The following is a 23,038-nucleotide window of genomic DNA, read 5'->3' on the forward strand; positions in this document are numbered from 1 at the left end:
ACAAATAGACAAAAAAACCCTGCAAATTTTTCCATCCCATAAGATCTCGTAAAACTATTTTTGAAACCACCACAAAATGAAAGTGTTCTACTACCCCAATTCTATTAACATCTTATTTTTGTAAATAGACTACAACACTGAACTTCTTCTCACACAAACCCTACAAGCCAGAGCTACGAATGACCATATAGCTCCCTGTTCTGCAACCTTGAACCTCTCCATGTTTTATCAACACCTAACATGCAAGTAGCTGGGTTTTACAGCTAGACAGTGAACCAAACTTCATCTGAAACCACTGAGGTAGACAACTGTCAAGGACTACTCTGGGGCATCTAATAAAATCCCTGACAGATTTATAAGTAGTTAAGGGGCAAAGAACACAAAACCCATCCCAAGTTTAAAAAAGGCATAGAACAGACACCCAAGAAGTGGCCATGGTGCCCGTCTCCTTCCCAGGAAAACAACAGACACTGACAAAACAACTGGTGCACAAATTAAATTAAAGGCTAGTCTGTCCTTTACCCAAATGAGAAAAAAAGAAAATACTTACATCTATATTTAAAAACACACGCATTCATGAAAGCTAAAACAGCACTCTGATTTTAGGACAATTTGCCTATTCATCTGTTAAGAAAACCACCAACGCATACAAATAAATCAATACTAAAGTATTTATTAATACTTCTTTGCTCGTTCCTGAAAAGGAAGAAAAAATATTATAAAAAAAAGTAACTGTTTTGTCTACTTCTTGCATAAAATCCCAAGAATCTAGGATCCACTTGAACTTAAGGCAATTGCCACAAGCTACACCTTATCACACAAATCTCTTCTAACAAGAAAAATCATCTAAGGAGTAATAGATATTGGTTTTCTGCACAAGACTCGTCTGTATATGTAGACAGTTGATCCTTTGGCTAACAATCTTCTGAATGTTCTGTTACAGAACTACCACTACTTGTTCCAGTTTAGCTTAATCCACTTAATTGATTTGGAGTGGAACACACTTGTACCCCAAGACCTAGACACAACTGATCTCAATATGAAACAGCAATCCAAGATCCAGTCACCTCTGTTTAGACTCCAGCTTGCTTCATTGTTTGAATGGATAATTCTTTGGGTATTTGAAGATGCCTAGTCTTCCTGGTTGGAAGGATTCCTAGTCCAAGGAAACAAATCTCTTGCATTCACAAAGAGCTAAAAATCTGCCAATCCTCTGCCTAAACTCTCCAAGGTCAATCTGACATAGAGAGCATATCAAGTACACACAGAACTTGAAGTTCTTTATATAACCTGAGCAGTTCATTGAGGACTGTTCATAGGAAACAACAGCACTGCATCCTGTGTGAGCCTGGCAGCACAGGAGGCCCAGAGTCCACAGCCTCCTGCTGGAACAGAAAGAAATAAAAAGACCGAGAGAGAAAACAAAACACAGGTTGCCTCTTCTGCTGTCAGTGGGCTTAAAGGAAGGGGGAGAAAGTCCAGAATTGAGATGAAGCTCAGATGATTTCTAAAATTTGATTTATTGGGTAGCAAGAACTGTACGCAGTAGCTCACTACAAGTACACTTAGAGCAGACAGAAATTAGGAGAAACTCCACCTCTCTCTCCATCATACCCTCTCATGCTCTGGTCTTCCCAAACCAGGACTTCACATCCACACCTTTTCTTTATGCCCTACCCTTAAAATTAGGGGGAATCCCCAGTTCTCACCTCCATTTCTGCAAAGTGATGAACAGAAAGTACAGGTGGGAGGTACCTGAACTGCAGGGTAAGCACCTCCAAAAAGAGACAGTAATGCGTGAAAAGCTGCTGCCATAAGCACTTCAACCCAGTGGTTCCCAGACCGCTTTCACACTGAAAATTACTTCAACATACCACCCACAAGCAGTTTCTTTGGTAACTGCCAAAATCTCTTCAGTTTACTTGCAAGGAGTCAACAGTCAAATGTTTTGAAAAAACTGTTGATCACTAGTGTTTTAAGCGCTGGGTACATTTTCAAGAGGCATTGCTATAAAAGCAGGGAATCATCTGATCTCTTCCAGTGATGTTCTGTTACTTGGAAACCAGGTAAAGGTGCCTTTACATAAATTCAGGGCTTTAGACCAATGCTCTAAATGCATTTCACTAAATCTCTGCATCAGGCACAGGTAGGAGTTTCAAAAACTGTGTCTCCTCACATACTAGATAAGATGCAGAACAAATTATCAGTTTAGATTAGCAGCCCAACTTTTGCCAGTAAAGCTCCTAGACTGTAAGCACTCCAGTAAAGCACCAGGTCAAAGTCAGAGAGTTATAACAATTCAATATAAAAATTAAGTTAGGAATAAGTATGACACTTTTAACTTATGATACTTTAAACTTATGACCTGCCTTATTCAAGGTAAACTTTCTGTTTCAGGCTATCCCTGCAGATCTGCTGCCATCTGCAAACAATCATTTCTCTTTCAGCCATGCTTTGGACCAACTTAGTCTGCATGTCTTCTGAACAAAGTGAAGTTGTTTAACAAAAGCTATTCATGTCAAACTTTACAGTGCCTGAAAAAGCAGTGGAAAAGGCTGCCACTTCAATAAAAGGGTTCATTTGGGTCAATATAGAGTATAATGCTAAACACTATTTTTGAGTAGCAACTCTACAGGTGCACACTGACTGCCACACTTGGGAGTTATTCTAAAAATAGGCAAGCCCTAGAGGTGTATTATTTCTCTCCATTTCTAAATGTGAATTTAAATAGAAATTTTAGATTGAGATCACTGAATGGAATTCCAGCAACATTTCATCTTTTTATTTGAATGTTGGGAGGCCTATAATGTGCCTAAGTACTAGCCAACAGTTACATTTTCCCTTAGTTTTGTAAAAAAACCCAAAAAAACCCCAAAAAACAAAACAAACAAACAAAAAATCCCCCAAAAAACCAACCAAGCATCTCCAGTTATTTGGTTTTGACACTGTAATAGCTACAACTAGATATAATGGCTGTGAAGTAGATTTCTTTAAAATCTTATAAGGCTTCTCTTAAAGCTTCTTTAGTTTCATCAGCTTCAGTAGAACAAGAGGCATTATTTATGATTACAGGCAAACAAACCTGTAATTATTGTGTGAGACCAACACTAGAAATTAACTATACTGTTCTCTATAATTGAGCTTTCTATTATATAAATTTTCACAGTTTCGAGTTCCAGTGCAGCTAATACGAAGCAGCAGCTTGACATTTCCAACTCCAAGTTCTTGCTCTTTAGTTAGCACTTTTCCGGAGTCTTCCTATTTTGCTGTAAATCAGTTACTGCTACCAGTCTAAGGGCAGATAGAATACCATAAAAATGTCCAAATAAATCACTTTTTTGTTACTAAATATAGCAAAATTTTTCTGTTTCACTTCAACATAAACAAGGTGGCCCTGAGTGCTGCAGTACTACAACAGCAATACCCCTGAGATGATGTAATTTTATCACCTCTGCATTACCCACTGGGAATTGAGAGAAGCCTAGAAGGGAGGGAAGAGGGAAGCCCCTTGAAGTGCCATACAAGTAAACTGTGATTAGCTCTGTCACACTCATCCCTGATGTAGCATGGCAACCAGAAGAACATAAAATTTGCTCCCTATTATTGATGAAGAGCTATTACCAAAACTATTCACATTTCCACTCTCTCTGTATGTGCACCTGAGAGACACACCACTATCAAGTATGGAGATTTCAACCGCACTTCTTTCAGTTTAATTAATTGGCATTGAATGGAGATTTGACTACAAGACACAGCTTAAAAAGCTACTGTTGTAACACACAAATAAGTGGGACAAAATGCACCTGTAGGTACACACACACTGCTGAGAGAGATTTCTGCTGAACAGAGAGGTTCAGCAGAAACAAAAATCAGCATTAAATTGAAATTTATGTCATGCTGTTATGTCATCCCTGATCTCTCAACTAAGTTCTATTTTAATGTCCTCTGTAAGAATAGCTGATAGCTGCAAACCACTTCTCATTTTCTTCTTTCACCTTTCATTTGTATTTCTTTCGCAACATTTCAGGACGTTCATTATTCTTCCCAATCTTATTACAATTATTTAATAGATCAGTATACAGCTAAAAGGCACTAATAAAAAGGCTTCCAGAAATTCTATTTCTGGCTTTTAGCCAGGATTATCTTCTTTGGTCTTGTACCCCTGTATTTTTAACTGGACCCCAGTGGTTTTTCAGACCTTCCAGTTGCTACTGACACGTTTTTCTTACCCCCAAGTGAACTCCTTGTCGAAGCATTCATGGTGTAGCTGTCTGTCCATCTGCACCAAACCTGACCTTCTCTGCAGCACGTCTCCTTTCTTAACAAGGCTTTGCAGAATAGCTTCAGAAGGTGCATGAACCACATACAGTGGTAAATTTTAAGCCTCCATGCCCTGCATTACTCCCAATTTCTGACCTTATCCCTCTATTATTCAAGTAGGCAATTACTGTAAACGGGGCTGTCTTTGTGCACGCAGCAGACAGAACTCCGAGCTCCCAGGGGAGGCTAAATAGCTCATTTCTACTTAGTCCCAACAGTAAAGCCTAAGCATTTGTAAAGTGAAAAGAAGTAGTATCTGATTGACTTGCACCCACTAGTTTTCAAAGAATAATTTACTGGAAGCCATCTGAAGTCAACCAATAAAACATGCCTTTCTTCTAAGCCTTGAAGCATCATGATGTCAAAACTGACAATCTCCCATCTGCCTCAACTACCCATTTGCTTATTTTTGTAGTGTTCAATTAAGTAGATTTTTTAAAGCAAAATGGCAACTTTATTTAACCTATTTTCTAGAAAATCACTTAAAATTAATAAAACATACAAAAAGACTGGAAGAAAATCCCTCTCTGCTTATTCTGTGGCTGTAAGGTCCCGTGGCTGACCACGCTTCTCACCTAGTGGAATTTTAGCACTGCAGAGTCCAAACATTTGACTGTTTCACGTTACATTGGTTTTCAGATCTGGTGAATGCTTTAAGCTTCCCACTTCCTTCTTCAGGACATTAAGTAAAGTTCTAGAGCTATCCAAAATTTTCATGTAAGCAGCTTCAGTTTCAGCGAGTATTTTATCAAGCTCATTCCTTGAAGCCACCTTTTGGGCCAGATTTTCACATACACACTCCAGCTGTTCACTGAGGACTTGGATTTCATGCTGGAGTTTATTCTTTTCCTCTTCTGCTTGCTGGATTTGTTTGTTCAGTTCTTCTTTTTGCATACATAAATCTTCAATGCATTTCACCAGTTCATTATTGTAACCCTGAAGAACAGCTCCCTGCTGAGTCATCCTGCACTCACTCCCTGAAGTCCCCTTTCAGCAACGGCCTTCTGCACTCCAATCAAAGGAAAACAAACAAACAAAGAAACAGAAAAAAAATCTGTAAGAGTGTTGCCATAAATAATGCTTCACTAGCAGACAGAGCCACGGCGGGAAGGTTCTCTGCTTAACGTTAACATGCCCACTCCGAGATATGCCACATCTCTTCCCTTTTCAGGAAGGGGACAGCACAAAATCTGGCATATGCTCTTAAACCTTTACTGAAAACTGCTGGCTCCTATAACACTGTCATGGCAATGGTATCAAAGTATCTAGGATATGTTTTATAATACCTTTATACAATCCTGAATATAGGATGTTCTGTACCTCAAACTTCGAGGGCCTGCTCAGAAATAAGCAAAAATTCCAGAATCACAGAGTGGTTCGGGCTGGAAGGGACTTCTGGAGATCATCCAGTCCAACCCCCTGGCAAGACAAGGTCACCTGGAGCATCCAAGTGGGTTCTGAATGTCTCCGCAGAGGGAGACTCCACGCCCTTCCCGGGCAACCCATTCCAGTGCTCTTCCACCCTCAACACGAGGAAGTTCTTCCTCATGCTGAGGTGAAACTTGTGTTTTAGTTTATGGCCATCGCTCCTCGTCCTGTCACCGGGCACCACCCTAAGGGGCTCAGCAGGCACTGACAACAGCAGGGAGTCATCCCGACACAGCGAGCGCCCGGAGCTCCCCGCACACGGGGGTGACCGGGAACGCGTGTGCCGGGGCCACGACGATGCCCTTCGCCCGCCGCTCACACCCTCTGAAGACACACCAGGGCCAAGGCCCGAGCCGCGCGGCCGCCGACCCAGGGACATTTTAACACCCTCCTAGCCGCCGAGCGCGGCCCCGCGGAACACGCGTCGCGCACAAAATGGCTCCTGCCTGTATATCGGGTGCCCGGGCGGAAGGGGAGGAGGGGGGTAGGTAAGAGGAGACCTTCCCATTTCTATCTCCCCCCCGAAATTCCCCCTGTAGCCCCCACCTGCCTGGCAGGATCGCGATTCCTCCCCACCGAGGGAGCGGCTCTGCCACCGAGGCCGCGCTGCCCTCGGCTAACCGGCCCCGTGCGCCCGCCAACGGCCGCGCCGGCCCGAGAGGGGTCACGGAAATACCCGAGCCCTTCCGAACGCGGCGCCGCCCCGACGGCCGCGCGGAAACGTCTCTCCGGAAAAACGCGATGTTTTCCGAAGACAAGTAGCGATCGGGAGAGTGGGCCGAGGCGGGAGGGCCGAGCGTTACGGAAGGAGCCGATGTTTGCCGAAGGGAGGGACTGAAGGGCGTCGTGCTCGGCGGAGGCAGCCGATGTTTGCCGAAGGGAGGGACTGAGGGGCGTCGGGTTCGGCGGAGGCAGCCGATGTTTACCGAAGGCAGAGTCGCCCGAGAGCAAAGGGGACAGAGGGGACGGAGCGCGTCGGAAAGAGCCGGAAAGAGCCGACGTTGACCGAGCGCGGCGTCGCCCGAGTTCCCCGGATGTAGTTGGAGCGGCGGCGGCGGCGGCGGGCGCGGCGGGGGGAGGCGGTGGCCGAGTCGGTGCTCCCGGTGTGTCTCAGCGCGCGCGGGGCCGAGCTGCCGGCGTCTCCCCTCTCGAGGCGATGGGCCCGTGAGCGCCGCTCCAGCCGAGCTGCCCGAGCCGCCCCCTTCCCCCGCCCCTGCCCCCGGAGCGCTGCCGCCCCCGCCTCCCCCCTCGGCGCCTGTGGCCCGGCCGCGGCCGTGCCCTCCTGGTCCCCTCACCCTCACACACACAGGCCGGGCATTGATGGTAATGTATGCGAGGAAACAGCAGAGACTCAGTGATGGGTAAATTCAGTCTCCCCCCCCCGGCCCCGCGGGGCCGCCCCCCCCCCCCCCTCCGCCATGTTCGGCCCGGCCGCGGGGCCGGTAACGGGTGCTCGCTAACGCCTCTCTCTCTCTTTCTCTCGCTCTTTCCTCAGCTGTCACGACCGCAGGGGGGACTCGCAGCCCTACCAGGTACCGCCGGGCCGGGAGGAGGAGCAGGGGAGACGGGGGGGTGCTACTCCAGCGGAGGCTCCGGCGGCCGCCGCAGGCCGCGGTGCCGCGGCCGCCCCGGTCCGGCCCCTGGCGGCGCTCTGGGCCTGGGGCCGCCGGGCCGAGAGGCGGCGGCGGCCCCGGCTCAGGGAACGGGGCCCTGGTGCTCGGCCGAGGCCTGCGGAGCCGGGGCGAGCAGGAGCGGCCTAGTGCGACCCGTGCGGGGCTCGAGTCGGGGAGGGTGCGAGGGGCGGGAGAGGGAGCCGGGGTCACCTGCGGTGGAGCGGAGACCCAGGAGACGTGAATGTTTTTCTTCTAAAAACAAAAGGAGTCTTGTTCTTCCAACCTCCTCACCCCCTTCCCAAAGTCCTTTCTTCTCCCCAAAACTGCTGTTGTGGGCTGTAACCTGAGCGGGGCACGGGTTTAGACCCTCACCAACTTGGGGTTGCATGTGAGGCTTAATTTCTGCAGTTGCCAGCTGCTAGGCATGTTCAGAAACCATCAAATCCTTCAGTTACCGACAATAGCTTCGATTTCTGTAAGGTGGATACTGCACTTCTTTGCTGTGTCTACTGAAAAAGCCCAGTTGTCGAGGTTTGAGTCTGTGGAAAGCTGTGTGTTGTCATATTACTCTCTGTGGGCCCTGAAGTCAACTGTTTTACTGCATTTCTGTGTATTTGAATCACTGAAGTGCAGTATGGCAGTCCAAGGCAGATGTCAGTGACAGTTCACGTAAACGTAAACACTTGCCGTTCAGGAGTTCACACTGCAAAATCAAGCAGGTCAAAGTGAGGCTGAGCATGTAATTTTTGGTCAAGACTTTAGAATAGTTATTATATTACACCTTTTGGCCCCCTAGAATTACTTTTTTTTTTAAATTACATCTGTTACAGGGATATTAGTACTGGAAAAACATCCCAGAAGTTCAAAGTAATGTTGAAGCCGAATGGTCTTGACTGGAGTATGGAGGACATATTCAGTGTTTACACTGGTTTGGTGTAACTTTAAATTCGTTTTCCTAATAACAGGTGGAGACTAGTTCTTCTCCCGAAAGTGTAGTAGAACTGTGGCCCATTTACTGCTAAGAGTGTGTAGTCTATCAGTGAAAAGATAGAGAAATGAGGTTCTTCTTAACTGCAAGTGTTGCATTGGATTTAATAGTGGGAGAAAGTGGTTTGAGTTCTAATTACAGAACTTGTTGCTTTAATGCAGGTAATTAAAACTAGGAAGACTAATGCTGATTTTTTTTTAATAGGAAATGAAAACTAATTAACTTTTTAAAGTACTTTTGAAAGAGAAGAAAGAAAAAATCCCCAAATTTCCTATCTAATGGGAACGCCTGTTTTCTTGTGATGTGTTCCAGGCTCTTAAGTACTCATCCAAGAGTCACCCCAGTGGTGGTGATCACCGTCATGACAAGATGCGCGACACCACAGACCCTTCGCCACCAAACAAGATGCTGCGGCGCTCTGACAGCCCTGAGAACAAATACGGTGACAACACAGGGCACAGCAAAGCCAAAAGTGTGCATACTCACAGAGTTAGAGAGAGGGATGGTGGTGAGTTATCTTTAACAAACTTTTACTTGAGCATTCACGAATTTCTCATTAAAATTAGCCGTTATCACTCAGGGGATGTCATACACTAAATGAGCCTTGTACGCAGCTAGGGTGACTGCAGTGAACCCAAAATGGGAATTTAATTGGAAGTAATCATTGAGGCATTGTAACACAGAATAATTTTCTGGTTTTTATAGGTATGGTAGTTTTCCTTATAGTCCCAAAGATTAAATGAACCCTTTTTTTCATTACTTTAACTAGTATGTCTCATTTATTCAGACATACTGCAGTGTTTGATAACATGAAATAGTTTTTTTTAAATTTTTTCATTAGCAATAAATACTGGCTGTTTTGGATCTTTTTTAATGACTTTGTCTGTTGTGATGGTGTACTGTGTAGGTACATGCTTCATAGACTTAACCCCATCAGAAATGGAAAAAGCTTCTTTGTATTTAGCTGCTATGTAGAACGCTTATTAGATGATCAAAGGTAGCACATACTAGAGCCTTTCTTGACAGAAGCTTTAAGAAGTGTGTTCACAGTCAAGTCAGCCTCCTGTGTTTTTACAGGTTTATAAACAGTAGTAATATCCCCAGTATTTTTTAACTGATCTTATTTTGTATCCCTGCTTCCTAGGAAAAGAGGAGGATTTTCCAGGTAATAAAGTGTTAGGTTACAAACAGCTGGAGTTTAGAAAATTGCAGTTACTGTCTGAATTTGGAAAAGTTCTTTTGTTTATTGGTTTTTGTGTCAAGGTACAAGGGGAAGTATTCAAGCAGAGAATTTGGAGCTTTAAATCAGTGCTTCTTTGTTCTGATGTGCATATACATTTATTGCTGCACTAGTTTTACTTGATATAATAGTTATAGTAAAATAAAAGAAGTGTCTTTCTAGTACGTTTTTAGGAAATACTAGTTCCACACCACAAATTTGTTCATGGTACCCAATTATTCTTACAAATCCTATTTGTTTTTCCTCCTTTGACTTACTGCTGGGGCTCCGTAGACCACTGTTAGTGTCATAGATGGATTATAAGAATATGCCTCTTCTGTTAATGCACTGATTTTCATTGTATCTGATAATAATTGAAAGTGTAGTAATCTCAGAATTAAATGCACGTACAATGCCCATATGCTGCTTTTCTGTGCTACCTTTTAGGATACAGAGGTGTTCTCTTTTATTGCTTCTTCACCTGTCCAAAGGTATTAGTCCCACAATTCTACTTAGTTTTGCTACAGTCAGTATTTTTTTCTGCTTGAATGGAGCTGCCTTTAGTGGAATCGTGCATCTATGGGAACATCTGGAGGATGAGGCTCTGTGTGGGGAAGTGCATCTGCTTATTTGTGTGTTGTAAGTGTTGTAAGGTAGGGAAGACATTCTGAAGTTCTTACAGGGTCCAGCTGCATTTAATAGCTGGGGAGTGGTATGAAGCATGTATGCATGCAGTCAGGGTGAAGGAAAATGAATCATATGTAATTTTGTAAATGAAAGGAACACCAGCCCACTGTACCTTCTCCTAGTTGTTAGGACAGTGGAAAGTTTCATTTATTCTGATCTGAAAGCAGGTGTTTTCACATTGTTTTAACAGACTGGAAGAAGGAAGTAGTCTTCAACAGTCTGAGAGAAATTACTAATTTTAAAAGTTGAACATTTTACTGTTTAATGCAAATAGCAGTTGTTTTTTTGTGTGTGTGTGTGTCATTAGTGAGGTTAATTTGACCACGGTTTCACCTTTGTAAAATATATTCAAAACAACCAAAATGATGTTAAATCCTGTGTACTGTATGTAGTAAACCAAAGCTGAGCAGATGTGGGCAGAAGGATATCAATTTGTCTTGGATGTACTGAATATTTCTGTCAGTATGAATTGAAGGTAGGTGTTAAAACATAGGTGAAATGGTGTAGTGTAATGGACATTTGCATATTGCTAATGTGCAAAAGACAAAATAATTTACCATTTTCTCTGTCTGTTGAATAACACTGAAGGGCTGCTATTGCTATAGTATTCCCTTAGTTTTGCAATTAGAGACATACAGTGGAAAAAAGACAAACACTACAAAAGTGCTAACGTTTTTCATTTAAGCCTTTATGTGACAGAAGAGTATTAATTTGCTTTGATACTACGGTAATTGTCTGTCATGTTTTCTTTTTGCATTCTTTGTAGAGGAGGAAAGAAGTTGAGTGGTTTTTATTTTTTGTAATTGCTGTGCATTGTTTTAAAATTGGTGCTGCTTGATTTGAAACTACTACAGGTGTTACTGCCTTCCTGTGATCTAGCTGAACTTAACAAAGCAAATCTCATTGAAACATTTCCAGTATTTATTTTTCTAAACTGAATTAAAGTCCCAAACAAACAATCTCTTCTTCTCTCATACCTTAGAAAAAAAAGAATAGGACATAAATTTGGAGTATTACTACTGAACATAAAGCAATTTAACCTGATCTCTCCCTGTCAACTCAATGTTTAGCAGGAACTCCCAAACATCTCTTAGTAATTCTAGCTGTGAAGAGAAACAGGAAGATTCAGTGGTGTAGCATGCTGATTCAGTAATGACTGGTTCATGTTTTTGTGGTAAATGCAGAATGTAATTCAAATGTCATTTCAAGATTTAAGTGTACACATTTAAAATATAAGAGCCAGAATTGATTGAAAATTAATTAGTCAAAAATGGTAGAACCACCTCCTATTAATATCCTTAGTATGTGTATAAAGGTTATTTCTTGTAACAGCTTATTTTTGTAATATTCATGGCAGAATATTTAGTAGAATAGTAATCCATGGTGAGAAATTCAATTAAGGTTTTAAAATGTGTTCCTGGTAATCCCTCCATACTGATACAGTGCAAACAAAGCATTTTCCAAAGTTGCTTACTGCATGGTTTCTGTGGAAAGAGAATGTACAGGGGCAGTCGTTCTCTGGAGAGAGACTTCCAAGTTTATCTTGGACTAAACACAGTGGAGTAATTGCAAGTTTTTGTCACATCCCTGGTTTCCTAAGAGCACTTGTACATCCAGCATGTCAAAGAACTGCCTTAACTTTGTTCTTGCTTTCAAGTCCCTGTGCATGTGGGCATTGTCTCTGTACACAAGTGTTTAAAACACAATGAGCAGCTTCCCCCCCTCAGTGCATCTCTTGTTTATAGGTCAGCTGCTATAGGCAAGTGTGGGGTTTGAAGAGATTAGGGGGTCTTATGAGACCAGCTCAAGTGTGAAGTTTCTTAACAGTAACAAATAGGGACTTAAAGCCAGCATTGTTTATGGGGAATAGAACTATGAAGGGCCTTGCAGATGTGGAAAAATGTTTCCATTAAAGAAAAAGGGAAATAAAAGATTTGAGGGCTCTCATGCTTTGAGTATTGAAGGCTGTTGCAGGTCTTTTAAAATGCATGAATGGTGAGATACTGGTGTACAGGAAAGAAAACAAAAAAGGCCAGATAACTTCTGTAGGTTTGGGAATAATGAAGGGGAGAAATATTGATATGTATAATTTAAGAGTAAAAATGTGAGATGCAGTCCTTGTTATAAAAACGGCAAAGGGTGTTTCTACTTAACTGTACGGAGCAGGATGACCCGCTAAGATACACAGTAGAACTTCCTGCAAGAAAGGTTAGTTCAGTTAAGCCACCTGTACTCAATTGTTTCTTATTGTGAAGAGAATACTGCATGTTTCGCTGCATTTATGTTTAAGAGACTTTGAAACTTTGTTTCATGCCATGATCTTACTGAATTGCTTAAAATAACAACTGGAGAGTGTAAATGTACATAGCATGAAATCTGCTGAATTGTGTGCTGTTGTGCAGTGTAGGCTCTTTTAATGAAACTTGATTATAACTTCTGATATTTAAATTCTAAAGCATGATTAAAGCTTTGTGACTCTTTCTTCTGCACGTGAGTTGTTCTTTTTTTTTAATTAGCAATTAAGAACATTTGTCAGTGAGCACTGTTCCTGACTAATACAGTTCTAAGATTAAAAACCTTACTGCTGTTAGAGGCTGAATGAAATATTTTAAGGAATGAGTTCCTATTTTTATCAAAGTGGTGGTGGGAGCTTCTGTTATTCTTTGTTGGTTTGCTTTGTTTCCACTAGTTCCTGAAGGTGTTCAGAGTCCTCATAGCAAAGGGATAGCGAGCAACCCTAAAGAGAGAGCTGTGTTAGGTTCCTGTGTTGGCAGCCTTGGCAGTGTGGGGGAACTGCTGATTAAATCAGTGTGATCATTGGCCAGTGAAACAAACAATGAACGGGGTGTTAGGGCAGCTACAAGAGAATGGAAGATGCTTGGGCAATGGGCCTTGTAAAGAGGAAATTGCAGGGGAGGTGGAAAGAGGCAAGTCTGAGAGTAATGGAACATAGTGAAGGTTTCAAGAAGAAGCTGGAGTGGATTCTATCTATGTAGTTACTATTAACTGCTGTTAATGTTAAAGTAACTATCATTACTATGAAAATAATTTCCTGACCATAACTATATGGTCAAAGCTGGGAGGAGAGAAGTCTGATCACAAAGGAAAGTGAGCTCTCCATGAAACATGCTTTGAGTACCCCTAACAGCCATGTGTAGATTTAGTGATTCACTTCACTGTTCCTCGAATGATGGCTATTTGGATACTTTAAAGGAGGTAGGGGTTGGTGGCTGGTTTGTTTTTTAAGAAAAACGGAATTGCTTCCAGGATCATTCACCTTTTAGAAGATTTTCTTTGGACTTAAAAAAAAAATTGGGAAAAGTAAGTTTCTGTTTTCTGATATTTATAAAAGCTTTTTTTTAAGTGTTACTACTGCCTTCAGACAGGGTTTTAATTTCAGGTTTGCTTTCAAGATTAGAACTTTTAGATAGAAAGTAGCTTTCCATTTACTCAGTGGATTTGGCAATATTTCTGAGGTGAGTTTTTGCAGGATCAGTTATATAACCATTTCTTTGTGTTACTCGGTTGTGAGGATCTCTAGTAGAAAAGAAATTGAGAAGTATGTGCTCATAGAATCACAGTAAAAGATACAACTTATGTTTGTACTTCTTAAATCCAGAGGTTTAGAATGTTAATATTGAAAATTGCTTTTGAAAAATACCTGCAAAGCTTGCTTTTAACTAGCACAGAATGGAAGATAAAAACCCCCTAATTTTATATTATTGATGTTAGGTAAGAATTGTGATATTAATACGGTGGTTTTAAATGCTAAGTCTTTATTCATGTAGGTGGGTGGAATCCTCTGTTTCTCTTAATGAAGTTCAAGTATCTGGTGTAGGTTGCCAGAGTAAAAAATGTATTAGTGGGAGACTTGATCTGAAATGGAGGCTGCATCAAATGTTAATAAGCAGTGCTATTTGTTTGTAACCTGTTGATGCAGCTGCTTCCCAAACTCTGTTGCTATTAGGACTTTGATATTGGGAATTTTTACTTAGTGTTTTTACTTATATGTGAGAGTATAGAATTCATATCTGTAAATAGGTGCTCTGAAGGTTTCCATTTATAGTTGTTCGGTTTAGGCAAATACTTATCTTAGTTTTAAGAATTCCTTGGATTGTAAATGTATGTAGTATGTTCAAGTCAATCTGCCTGCTAGGTCTAGTAAGCTTCTGCACATAAACATATTTTATGTTTCGGAAAAGAGAAAATAACTGACAATATACAAAATTCGTTGAATTTGATTGTTTTTGGTATGTAAGCTAATCAGAAGGGAATGACTTTTACTTAGCATCATGCTTTAACATATGCTACTTGCCTCTGACTTTACAGAACTGGAATATACAGTTTACTAAGCTACTTTAGGGCTGCTTTTCTGAAGATGAAAAGAAGTAATGGAAACTATTACTTTCTCATGAGCTGCCTGCTACTAGGCCGTAGCCAAGATAGCAGTTTGTAAATTATGTAGCATTTTGCTCTGTATTCCCCAGTGGCCCCCGATTAGAATTATTCCTGAACCATGTTTGGGGACATGGCTGCTTTCTAAGTGAAACACTTCTTATTGACAGTTTACGTTTGTTTTCCTGGCCATTTCTACCTGTGCAGTGTAAAGTGTCCAGTAAGCCAAGTATCACTGAAGCTGTGCAGAACTTGGAAGAGAATGCTGTGCGTCTGTTTTGGCTGAGAGGGGAGGTGATGCTGTAATAACTTTACTGTGAATGATAGTAATTTTATGGTGCCCAACTTGCAATGTTAACTGCATTTGTTTACAAAGTCAGGCCTTTATGCAATTTCATGGGCATTTTCAGGGAAAAACCTCCTGCTGTACAGCGAGATCATCCCCTATGTAGCTCTTCAATAAGGACTGTTTCCCTTTTTCTTCCTACTTTCATGCTTGTGAAGTGAGATGCGTATTCTAAGGCACTAATTTGTACTTGCCTGCTAACTGGAAGTAGAGTGATGGAATACTAGTCAAGAATAATCACAGAGTGGGTCAGGTTGGAAGGGGCCACAGTGGATCTGGTCCAAACTCCCTGCTCAAGCAGAGTCATCCTAGAACACATGGCGCAGGATTGTGTCCAGATGGTTCTGGACTCTCTCCATTGAGGGAGGCTCCACAACTGCCCTGGGCAACCTGCTCCAGTGCTCGGTCACTCACACAGCAAAGAAGTTCTTCTCATATTCAGTTGGAACTTCCTGCACCATAGTTTGTGCCCATTGCTTCTTGACCTGTTGTTGGGCACTGCTGAAAGGAGCCTGGATCCATCCTCTGACACTCCCTATTCAGATACTTGTAGACAGTGATGAGGGTCCCCTTGGTATGTCCAGTTGGAAACTCTGTCCTTCAGGTCACTGGAAAGGGAGAGAAAATTTTGAGCAGATGACTGACAAGAGTCTTCACTGCTTTTACCAGATGCATTAAGAGATGTCTGTTAAGCTTTTGTGGCCTTGCCTTACCTTTCCATGCATGCAGCAATGTTAGGTTATGTTTGAAATTAATGAAAAATGAGGCCTAGAGACCTATGGTTAGGCCCTGTAGTAGTTTGGGATAATCATGTGTTGTTCACTGTGACTGTTACAAAGGAGAGTTGCAGAGGAACAGTCTGTCAAAGTTAAATGGAATTTTTTCTGTTGCAGTATTGAAACATAATTTGTTTTGTTTCTGCAGCAAAGGTATGACAAAAAAATGCCGATACCCTCCTTTTGTCATCGCTCAAAGAAAGAGATGTAAAACAGTTTTCAAGTGCTTCATGACAAGGAAAAGGCAGCCAGAAATACGAACAATGAGCTAAATGAACTTATTTCCCTGTGTCTGAGGGGCAGCAGAAATCTTGGAAAGGCCTTTTTTTGGTTTAAACTTTAATCATTACTTTTCTGATACCTGTCAATATAATTTCTGTGACCTGCTATATATATTTAGGCATGTCAGGCTTTCTGAAAATACTTTTACAAAACAGATTTACAGTTCCAACCCAGCTACACAGATCAGGTCCTCTGCGATGGTTTCCCAGATCTCTTAAATGTTGTGCTTTATTGTGTCCTCCAAAGCAACAGCCTTCCTCAGTGTTTTTCTAATTTGTTACTGAGTTTGTTGGAGCAGCGGAATTTCCAATTATTCGTGTCTGTCAGTAGCAAAAACAGGGAAAGGAAATTATGGTCTGTCCTACTCATCTCATTTTTATGTTTCAAACATACCTATTCACTCCAAAATGTGAGAAAACCACAATGAATTTTTTAAAATAAGAGATATAATAAGTAATGCACATTTGTGCATAAATGCCACAATACAAGTTAGGTAATGTGCTCTACCTATTTTTTTTTCTGCTGTATTTATTTCACATAATTATGTTCTTCTGGATGCTGGTGTGTTCATGCCAGCTGTGCCCCTTGAACAACATAGGGAGGAGTTGAGATCTCATCTAGTTAAGTCGTTCGAGTAGATTCCTCATTCAGACACCTGCTGCTGACAGATTAACACAGACTTAATTTTAAAAACTGTTCATTTGAAAGAATGCTATTTTTGCCTGCTTTAATACAAGAAATAATATGATCCTCTTCAAATTCAAGTAGTATAAAGTTCATCTCATACTGGCTAGACACTGTTGATAATAATGATTGCAGTTTTTGTATAGTACTTTTGAGAGTGCTTACTTAACTAGAGAAATGTAATGAAACACTTAGGCAATCAAACAATTGTAAAATAGATTTTGAGATAGTGAACATAGCCACAGCTTTTGTGAAGAGGCTTATTTTCCTATAGTAAGGTAGTGCCAGGAAAGACCAGTTGAATTTTATGTATGCAGTAATTACTTAATGGGAAGAGGGGTGAATTGTCTTGTCACCTATTGTGCTTTAGATGCTTAAAAGCCCTGTTGCACAATACCTTTGTTAAGCTGAGGTAAACTTTGTTAAGCTGAGCTGGGCCAGCCTGAAATAAAGCTGTGAATCCGTTTTTTTTAAAACCACAACACTATATATATTAATTCTTAGGTCAATCCTTTCTTGCCATCTTTGCTTCCTCCCACAGGTGTGGGCCAGCATTCCTTTATTAGAGAAGAGCTTCTATGTGAAAGACAGTAATAAAGTAATTTTTTTTTTTTTAGTATTACTAGCATCTCTTCTTTTGAAAAACAATTCTCAGTTAAAAAATAAGTTAGCATGAAATTAAAATTATGCTTGTTGCATATTTATACTGTAATAAATACATGTGTGGCAAAGTATGTCCAGAACTGAAAATGTATTTTGCCTAAACCTAATAATTTCTCAAGTTACGTAAAAGTGTACTGACCAATTGCTGCTTTTAATACTAAGCATTTTCAAGTTAGGTTGCTCATTTGTGGTGAAGAAATAACATGTCCAGGAAAAAAAGAATAATCTTTCTGAAAACAAAACTATTCCAGAATTCTTTATAGGCAGAGCAATCAATATCTAAATTTTCGCTGAAATAATGCTTTCTCTGTTTCATTGACACATGGATACTGCTATAGTCTCAGAGGAAAGGAAAGTTCTCTTCAAATAGCAAATAAAAGTAGCGCTCAAGGAATGATCTGGTATTGAAGTAGAGGTTGGTTCTTCTATTGTGTTTGATGTATCTTCAGATACGAATTTGAGATAATCTGACTTACAGTTACTATTTTTAAGACACATTTAAGAAGGGAGATACACAGTGCCTTTTTTTCGTGCCTTATTTTAATGTGGTTAGACATTGATTCTGCCACAGGTTTCTGATGAAGGATATAGGTGTGTTATGTGCGTGACTAACTGGCTTGCAGGATTGCAGTAATGTTTTATAACACAGATTCCCTTTTTTAGTACTTCTGCAACCTCATGTACTAGTTGAATTGCTGATTCTGGATCGTGCGTGGTCAGTTTGGATGAAGGAAACTTAAGATGGGATGAAGCTCGCAAGAAAAGCATTTGTCATTGCAAGGCACTACCTGTATGCATAAAAACTTGTAGATTCACCTTCCTTATTCTACGCCTAGTAATGAAAACATTCAGTGTAAGTTCATTTGTAAGTAGTAGTGCATTCAGAGTCTTCTGTTTAAACTTTCTTGTCCTCAAGGAGCTATCCTCTAAACATCAAAAGAAATTTGAGAGTTGCTAAACCACCTGGCCTTGTACTTAATTAACCTTACTTTTGTTCAGTGGATTTTGTTAGGCAGATTATGTTGTCATATCTTAATTGTTTGGAGCTTCTGAGTGGTAGTCATAACTTGGTGCTGTTGATACATAGAAGGAGGGGAAGTAGTCTGAGAGCTGTTTGTCAATTGCTTTTGCTTCTCCTTTGTAAGGAGAAATTGTTTTACATGACCCCTGATTTTAATCAAACTAAAATTTGTGATGGCTGGGTTATGGTGTGTCAGTCTTTCACAGTCTTAGTCTGCTATTTGTAATCCAGAAATACTTAAATACTCAGTTTTTATAAAGTTTCTGCATTTGAGTAACTCCCATCTGAGGTGTGTGTTAACAAACATCAATGGGTCTTCTAATGTATAATGTTCTTTGAGAAGCTCTTTGAATGAAAAGTAAAATGTATGATGCTTGTCCCCTCCCTTCCTGCAATGTTAAAGAAATTGTTTATCATCCCTTGAGCCTAGTTTTCATGAAGCATTTGAGTATGTGCCTCTTGCCTCAGATGACTAATATATTTTTTTAGAAATGTCTCGAGTTCTCTATTTTTTCTTGGCTTTTGAGAGGGAAAAACTTCTAAAATTGGAATTATCTACTAACAATTAACGTGAATCAGAAATAGAGATTGAGTCTTCTGCTTACTCTTAGTTGATCAGTTTTGTGGAAGTGTTGTTGCTGGAAGTAGGAGTCTGTGGTGCTGTTGGACTTCCATCCCTGAGGTTGACTCTCTTAGTGCTGTATTACAGTGTGTTCATGGAAGGCTCATGTGGGTTTTGTGGGGTGTTTCTGAGGAGGGCTTGAAAGGGAGAAATTCAGTCCATTGTCCGTTTGCTGTACTGATCCATGTGGAGTTCAGATAATGTGGTTCTTAGTTTGTGGTGAGGGTTCCAGCTGTCAGTTTAACATGCCTGGTTTTGCTGTCAGAGTAATTAAAAGGTCTCTGTGAAGCTGTTACTTGACATCGGGAGAACCTCTCCTGAGCAGTCTCTGACACTGTATTAGAGATGTAAATGCTTTATGAGTCACAGTCCAGAACAAAGGCAGAGTTTGACTTTATTCTCAACCTGCTTCCTTTCTTATTGGAGCAATGTCCCACTCCTGGTACAAATAATGGTAATATTAATTAATGTTGCAAGCTTAAAAATACTTTAGACTGTCATTAGTGATGTTGAACAAGGATTTTGGTTTTTTGTTAAACACACTGAAATCTTCTGGTGTCATGAGCCAGAGAGTTCGGAATATGACTCTGTGTTGCTGAAATTTATGGTACTTACATTTTCCCTGGGTGAAAATGCTTAAGATGCCTTTTTCAAATCAATTGATCTCAAATGAAGTGTGTGTCTTAGTAGATCTTCAGCAGTGTTGAGGTTGTTGATAGCAGTTTTTTATTTTATTAGGTGACCTGAACCTAAAGTTCCCCATGGGGAGGAAATCACAAATCTTAATCTGAAAAAGTTGTCTGCTTATAGTTTTTAATATCACATAAATTCGTTTTGTAGATTATAATTTGTTTAATCTACTTTAGTAACCTTTGAGTCTTACTTGAAATGTTTAGCAGCTGATGGGAATTTGCCTTGATTACTGAGAAACAGACAAATTCTTTCAAATGATACTGTTTACCCCACTTCAAAGTAAAAAATAAATATCTTTATGGGTGATGGTAAAATTATTTGTCTAGTCTTTGTTTATTGTTATTTCAGTAGTTGAGGTATCGAGGAAACTGATGAGGTACTGATTTTCTTTGAAGAAGAAAATTGGTAGGCATTCTGTCTGGAGTGTGTTGAAAATGCATTTTATCATCCCTTAGGCTTTTTTCAGCTCTGTGATTTGTGACATTTGAGTACTGGGTCATATGGAAGCTCACTGCATTCAGTGGACCTTGTTAGTGAACGTGATAATGTTCAAAGTTGTGGCTTAAATTGAAAAGGGATTTCTCATTGCTGCTGGGAAGTGGACTGAGGGGAGAAAGAAAACAACCCCAAAATTATTTAATTATTAAGCTGTAGCTGTAACAAGGAAGGGAGCAAATGAGTGGATGGTTAGGCAAAAGTAAGTTTATCTGCTCTATCAGTGAGGAGAGCCCAAGCTGTGTTACTCATTTAGGCTGAAGTACAATCCTAGGAAAACTGCTGGAGTAGTAAAACCCTGAATTATTATTTGAAAACTCAAAGTTTGAATTTAGTTTGTGGCATTTTATTACCTTTTGCTTTCCTTTTTGGTGGGCAGGAATAACTTGGTGTTCTTTTTAGAGCAGTTTAGTCTGTTTGCCCTAAAATCGAACTTCAATTTCTGAAATAAATTGAGTAAAACTAATTAAAAAAGTAAGCTGCAAAGAGTAAAATGGATTTTACTGTACATTATGCAATGTGTAAGATTTAACGTTATATTTTTCATTTTTTAATAATCAGTAATGCATTTGCATTAGTAAAATGAGTCCTTGACTTTCATTAGTTTACTGCTTCTCACTTTTCCTTCTCAAAGTGTCTGGAGTGCACTTTACTATGATTTTAGAAAAAAATTCTATTATGAATAAAACTATATGTTAATAGTACAATTTTCATCTGCTATTGGTCATTTGTGCCGCTCCATGTATGTATAACTCCTGGTCTGTTTATAGTAATGTTTTTAGCCGATGTCTGTGAAATTCTTTGTGAATGGTAACTTGGAGAAGAAGAGAGCTTATTTACCTTGGAATGATGACCCTGTGAACTGGATATTGCAGAACAGTACAGACTTTGCTGTCCTGGATTGGCAGTGTCGCAGGAGAGAAGGGTAGGGAATGCAATAAGGCTTTGTAAGTTTTTTTGCTCAATAGAGCCACTTGTTGGCTTGTATAAAACATTGATTTGGGGGGGGCATATTGAGTATGTAGTTGAGCAGTACAGTAATCAGGCTAGATTTTCTTTTTTGGCAGAGCATTGTGCATTCAGCTTAGTAAGTTATGAATTTCTGGAAAATGTTACTGCACAGTTGGTGTATTCTCTGAGGCCACTGCTCTGCTAGGAAAATTGCAAGTTTTTATGCCTTTGGTTGCATGTGGAAGGCAGCCACATTTATTTCAGTCCACCAGGCCACATAAAAATGCAGTGAAGAAAAATTGTTTCGTCATACCACTTTTATATTTGGCAAATCAAAAAGACCATGGTAGGCTGTTCTGTTACTGCTGGCATGTTGGGTATTGTGTTCCTATTGTGTTGCTTTATTTTCTCCCATATGCAGTACTTCAGAAAGTGTTCTGCACAAAGGTTTGCACTGAAGTAACAAAGCTAGTTGAAATACACTTCAGGCATTTTAATTTAAGCATATCCTAGATAAATTTCTATAATTTTTACTGTTTGAAGAAATCTTCTTAATTAGTTATCCCCATATAATATCACCACCATAAACTATCTTGCTGTTAAAGTTTTCTCTGTTAACAACTAATCAGTATCTGTTACTTGGCAGCGTTTGTTCTTTTGAGGAAGTTCAGATTCTGATACTATGTGTAGTTTAATGAATTTGGTTGCATGTTGGCTGAGAGGTGGAACATGGAGACATAGAAAGTATGGGTGGAGTTGTCACAAATGACGTTCCTCGCTTTTCTGCTGCCCAGTGTTTCTTTCTGCATGCCGAGTATGTGGGCACAGAAATGGTAACTCTGCTAAAACCTTCCTGAAGCCCTGTTTCCTCTGGCGGGGCTGGAGGAGCAGACAGTCTTTGAGTTCCAGCTGGTGAGTACTTTAGGTAAACTTGCTTCGTTTTGTATTGACACTGACACTTTTTAGTATGGACAAAATGAGAGTTAGGATATTAGCAAGGTATTTTTGTGGCTAAAAAGAAAAACATAAATGCTCTGTCAGTGGTGAACTGTGTCAAGTTAACTGTGATGTGGTGCAACAGTACTGCAGCTCTTATGTCTCTCTGTTCCAACTTGTGCGTTTCAGTTGGAGATTTTACGATTTTGATGCTGTACAATGTTGCGAACCAAAAAGAGACTAAGATACTTGGATGCCAGAGGATGGTGGGGAATGCACAGTCATGTATTAGATTATTTTAATCAAGTGGCAGGAAAGTGTATTTTAGGTGGTTTCAGGTGGATGTTGTAAATACAAGTTTTGCAAAGGAGTTTTGGTTTGGTCTTGAAAGATGGCAGGGGAAGAGGGAAGGAAACCAGGTGCTTTATTAGAACAGTCTGATCCTTAGTTAACTCAAAATTTGAACTTCTTATACTTTCAGAATTGAAGTGGTGTTAATGGAGATGCTACTTAAATGTAATAATTGCTAGAGAAAGTTGACTGTGTTGCAGAATGGAGTATTCTTATTTCATCATGGGTTTAATCTGTGTTTCAAGTCCAGCATAGTTTTGAACCCTTGTTGCAGTTCAGAGTGTTTAGGATTCAGCAGTTGGGATATGGAAACAACTTACAAAAACATTAAAATGAGTCCTAGTATAACAGAATCTCAAATCTGTGGTAGGCATTAAGTCAGTTTCGAATTGGTTTCCAGACCCTTGCTCTTTGTGCTTTCTGGTGATTTTCATGCATTAGTAAGGAAGATGTGATTTTTGTTGGAAAGACCAGGAGGTAGCTGTGGTGTTTTAACCTTGACTCTGACCTGCCCTATGACTTGTTCATCACTAGGGGAGACTTGCTTACACAGTTGCACCACTACAGT

General features: G+C 40.4%; 2 protein-coding genes across 12 annotated transcripts in view; one reads left to right on the forward strand and one right to left on the reverse strand.

Moving 5' to 3' along the window:
- Positions 1-6,403, reverse strand: part of LOC136298674 (microtubule nucleation factor SSNA1-like) — a 41,122-nt gene extending 34,719 nt beyond the window's left edge. For 4 of the 9 annotated variants that reach the window (XR_010723352.1, XR_010723351.1, XM_066199630.1 and 1 more), the window contains exons 1-2: positions 6,295-6,403; positions 4,896-5,324 (exon numbers count right to left, since the gene is read on the reverse strand). Coding sequence is in view for 6 of the 9 variants with exons in the window: in XM_066199630.1 (XP_066055727.1) it covers positions 4,939-5,283 (345 nt within the window). In the remaining 3 variants the exon portion in view is untranslated. Of the gene's footprint in view, positions 1-653; positions 5,325-5,606; positions 5,630-6,084; positions 6,108-6,294 lie in introns of those variants that run through there. The other 5 variants (XR_010723349.1, XM_066199585.1, XM_066199601.1 and 2 more) reach the window with 5 other exon arrangements.
- A 404-nt stretch (positions 6,404-6,807) lies between these two features.
- Positions 6,808-23,038, forward strand: part of WAC (WW domain containing adaptor with coiled-coil) — a 56,563-nt gene continuing 40,332 nt past the window's right edge. For all 3 annotated transcript variants that reach the window (XM_066199555.1, XM_066199565.1, XM_066199574.1), the window contains exons 1-3: positions 6,808-7,109; positions 7,244-7,280; positions 8,662-8,857. In XM_066199555.1, the coding sequence (XP_066055652.1) occupies positions 7,069-7,109; positions 7,244-7,280; positions 8,662-8,857 (274 nt within the window). In that variant the 5' untranslated portion in view covers positions 6,808-7,068. The remainder of the gene's footprint in view (positions 7,110-7,243; positions 7,281-8,661; positions 8,858-23,038) is intronic.

The sequence above is a fragment of the Chamaea fasciata genome, unplaced genomic scaffold (genome assembly GCF_029207755.1).
Source record: "Chamaea fasciata isolate MVZ Bird 193981 ecotype frontalis unplaced genomic scaffold, bChaFas1.0.hap1 SCAF_1, whole genome shotgun sequence".
Lineage (NCBI taxonomy): Eukaryota > Metazoa > Chordata > Aves > Passeriformes > Sylviidae > Chamaea > Chamaea fasciata.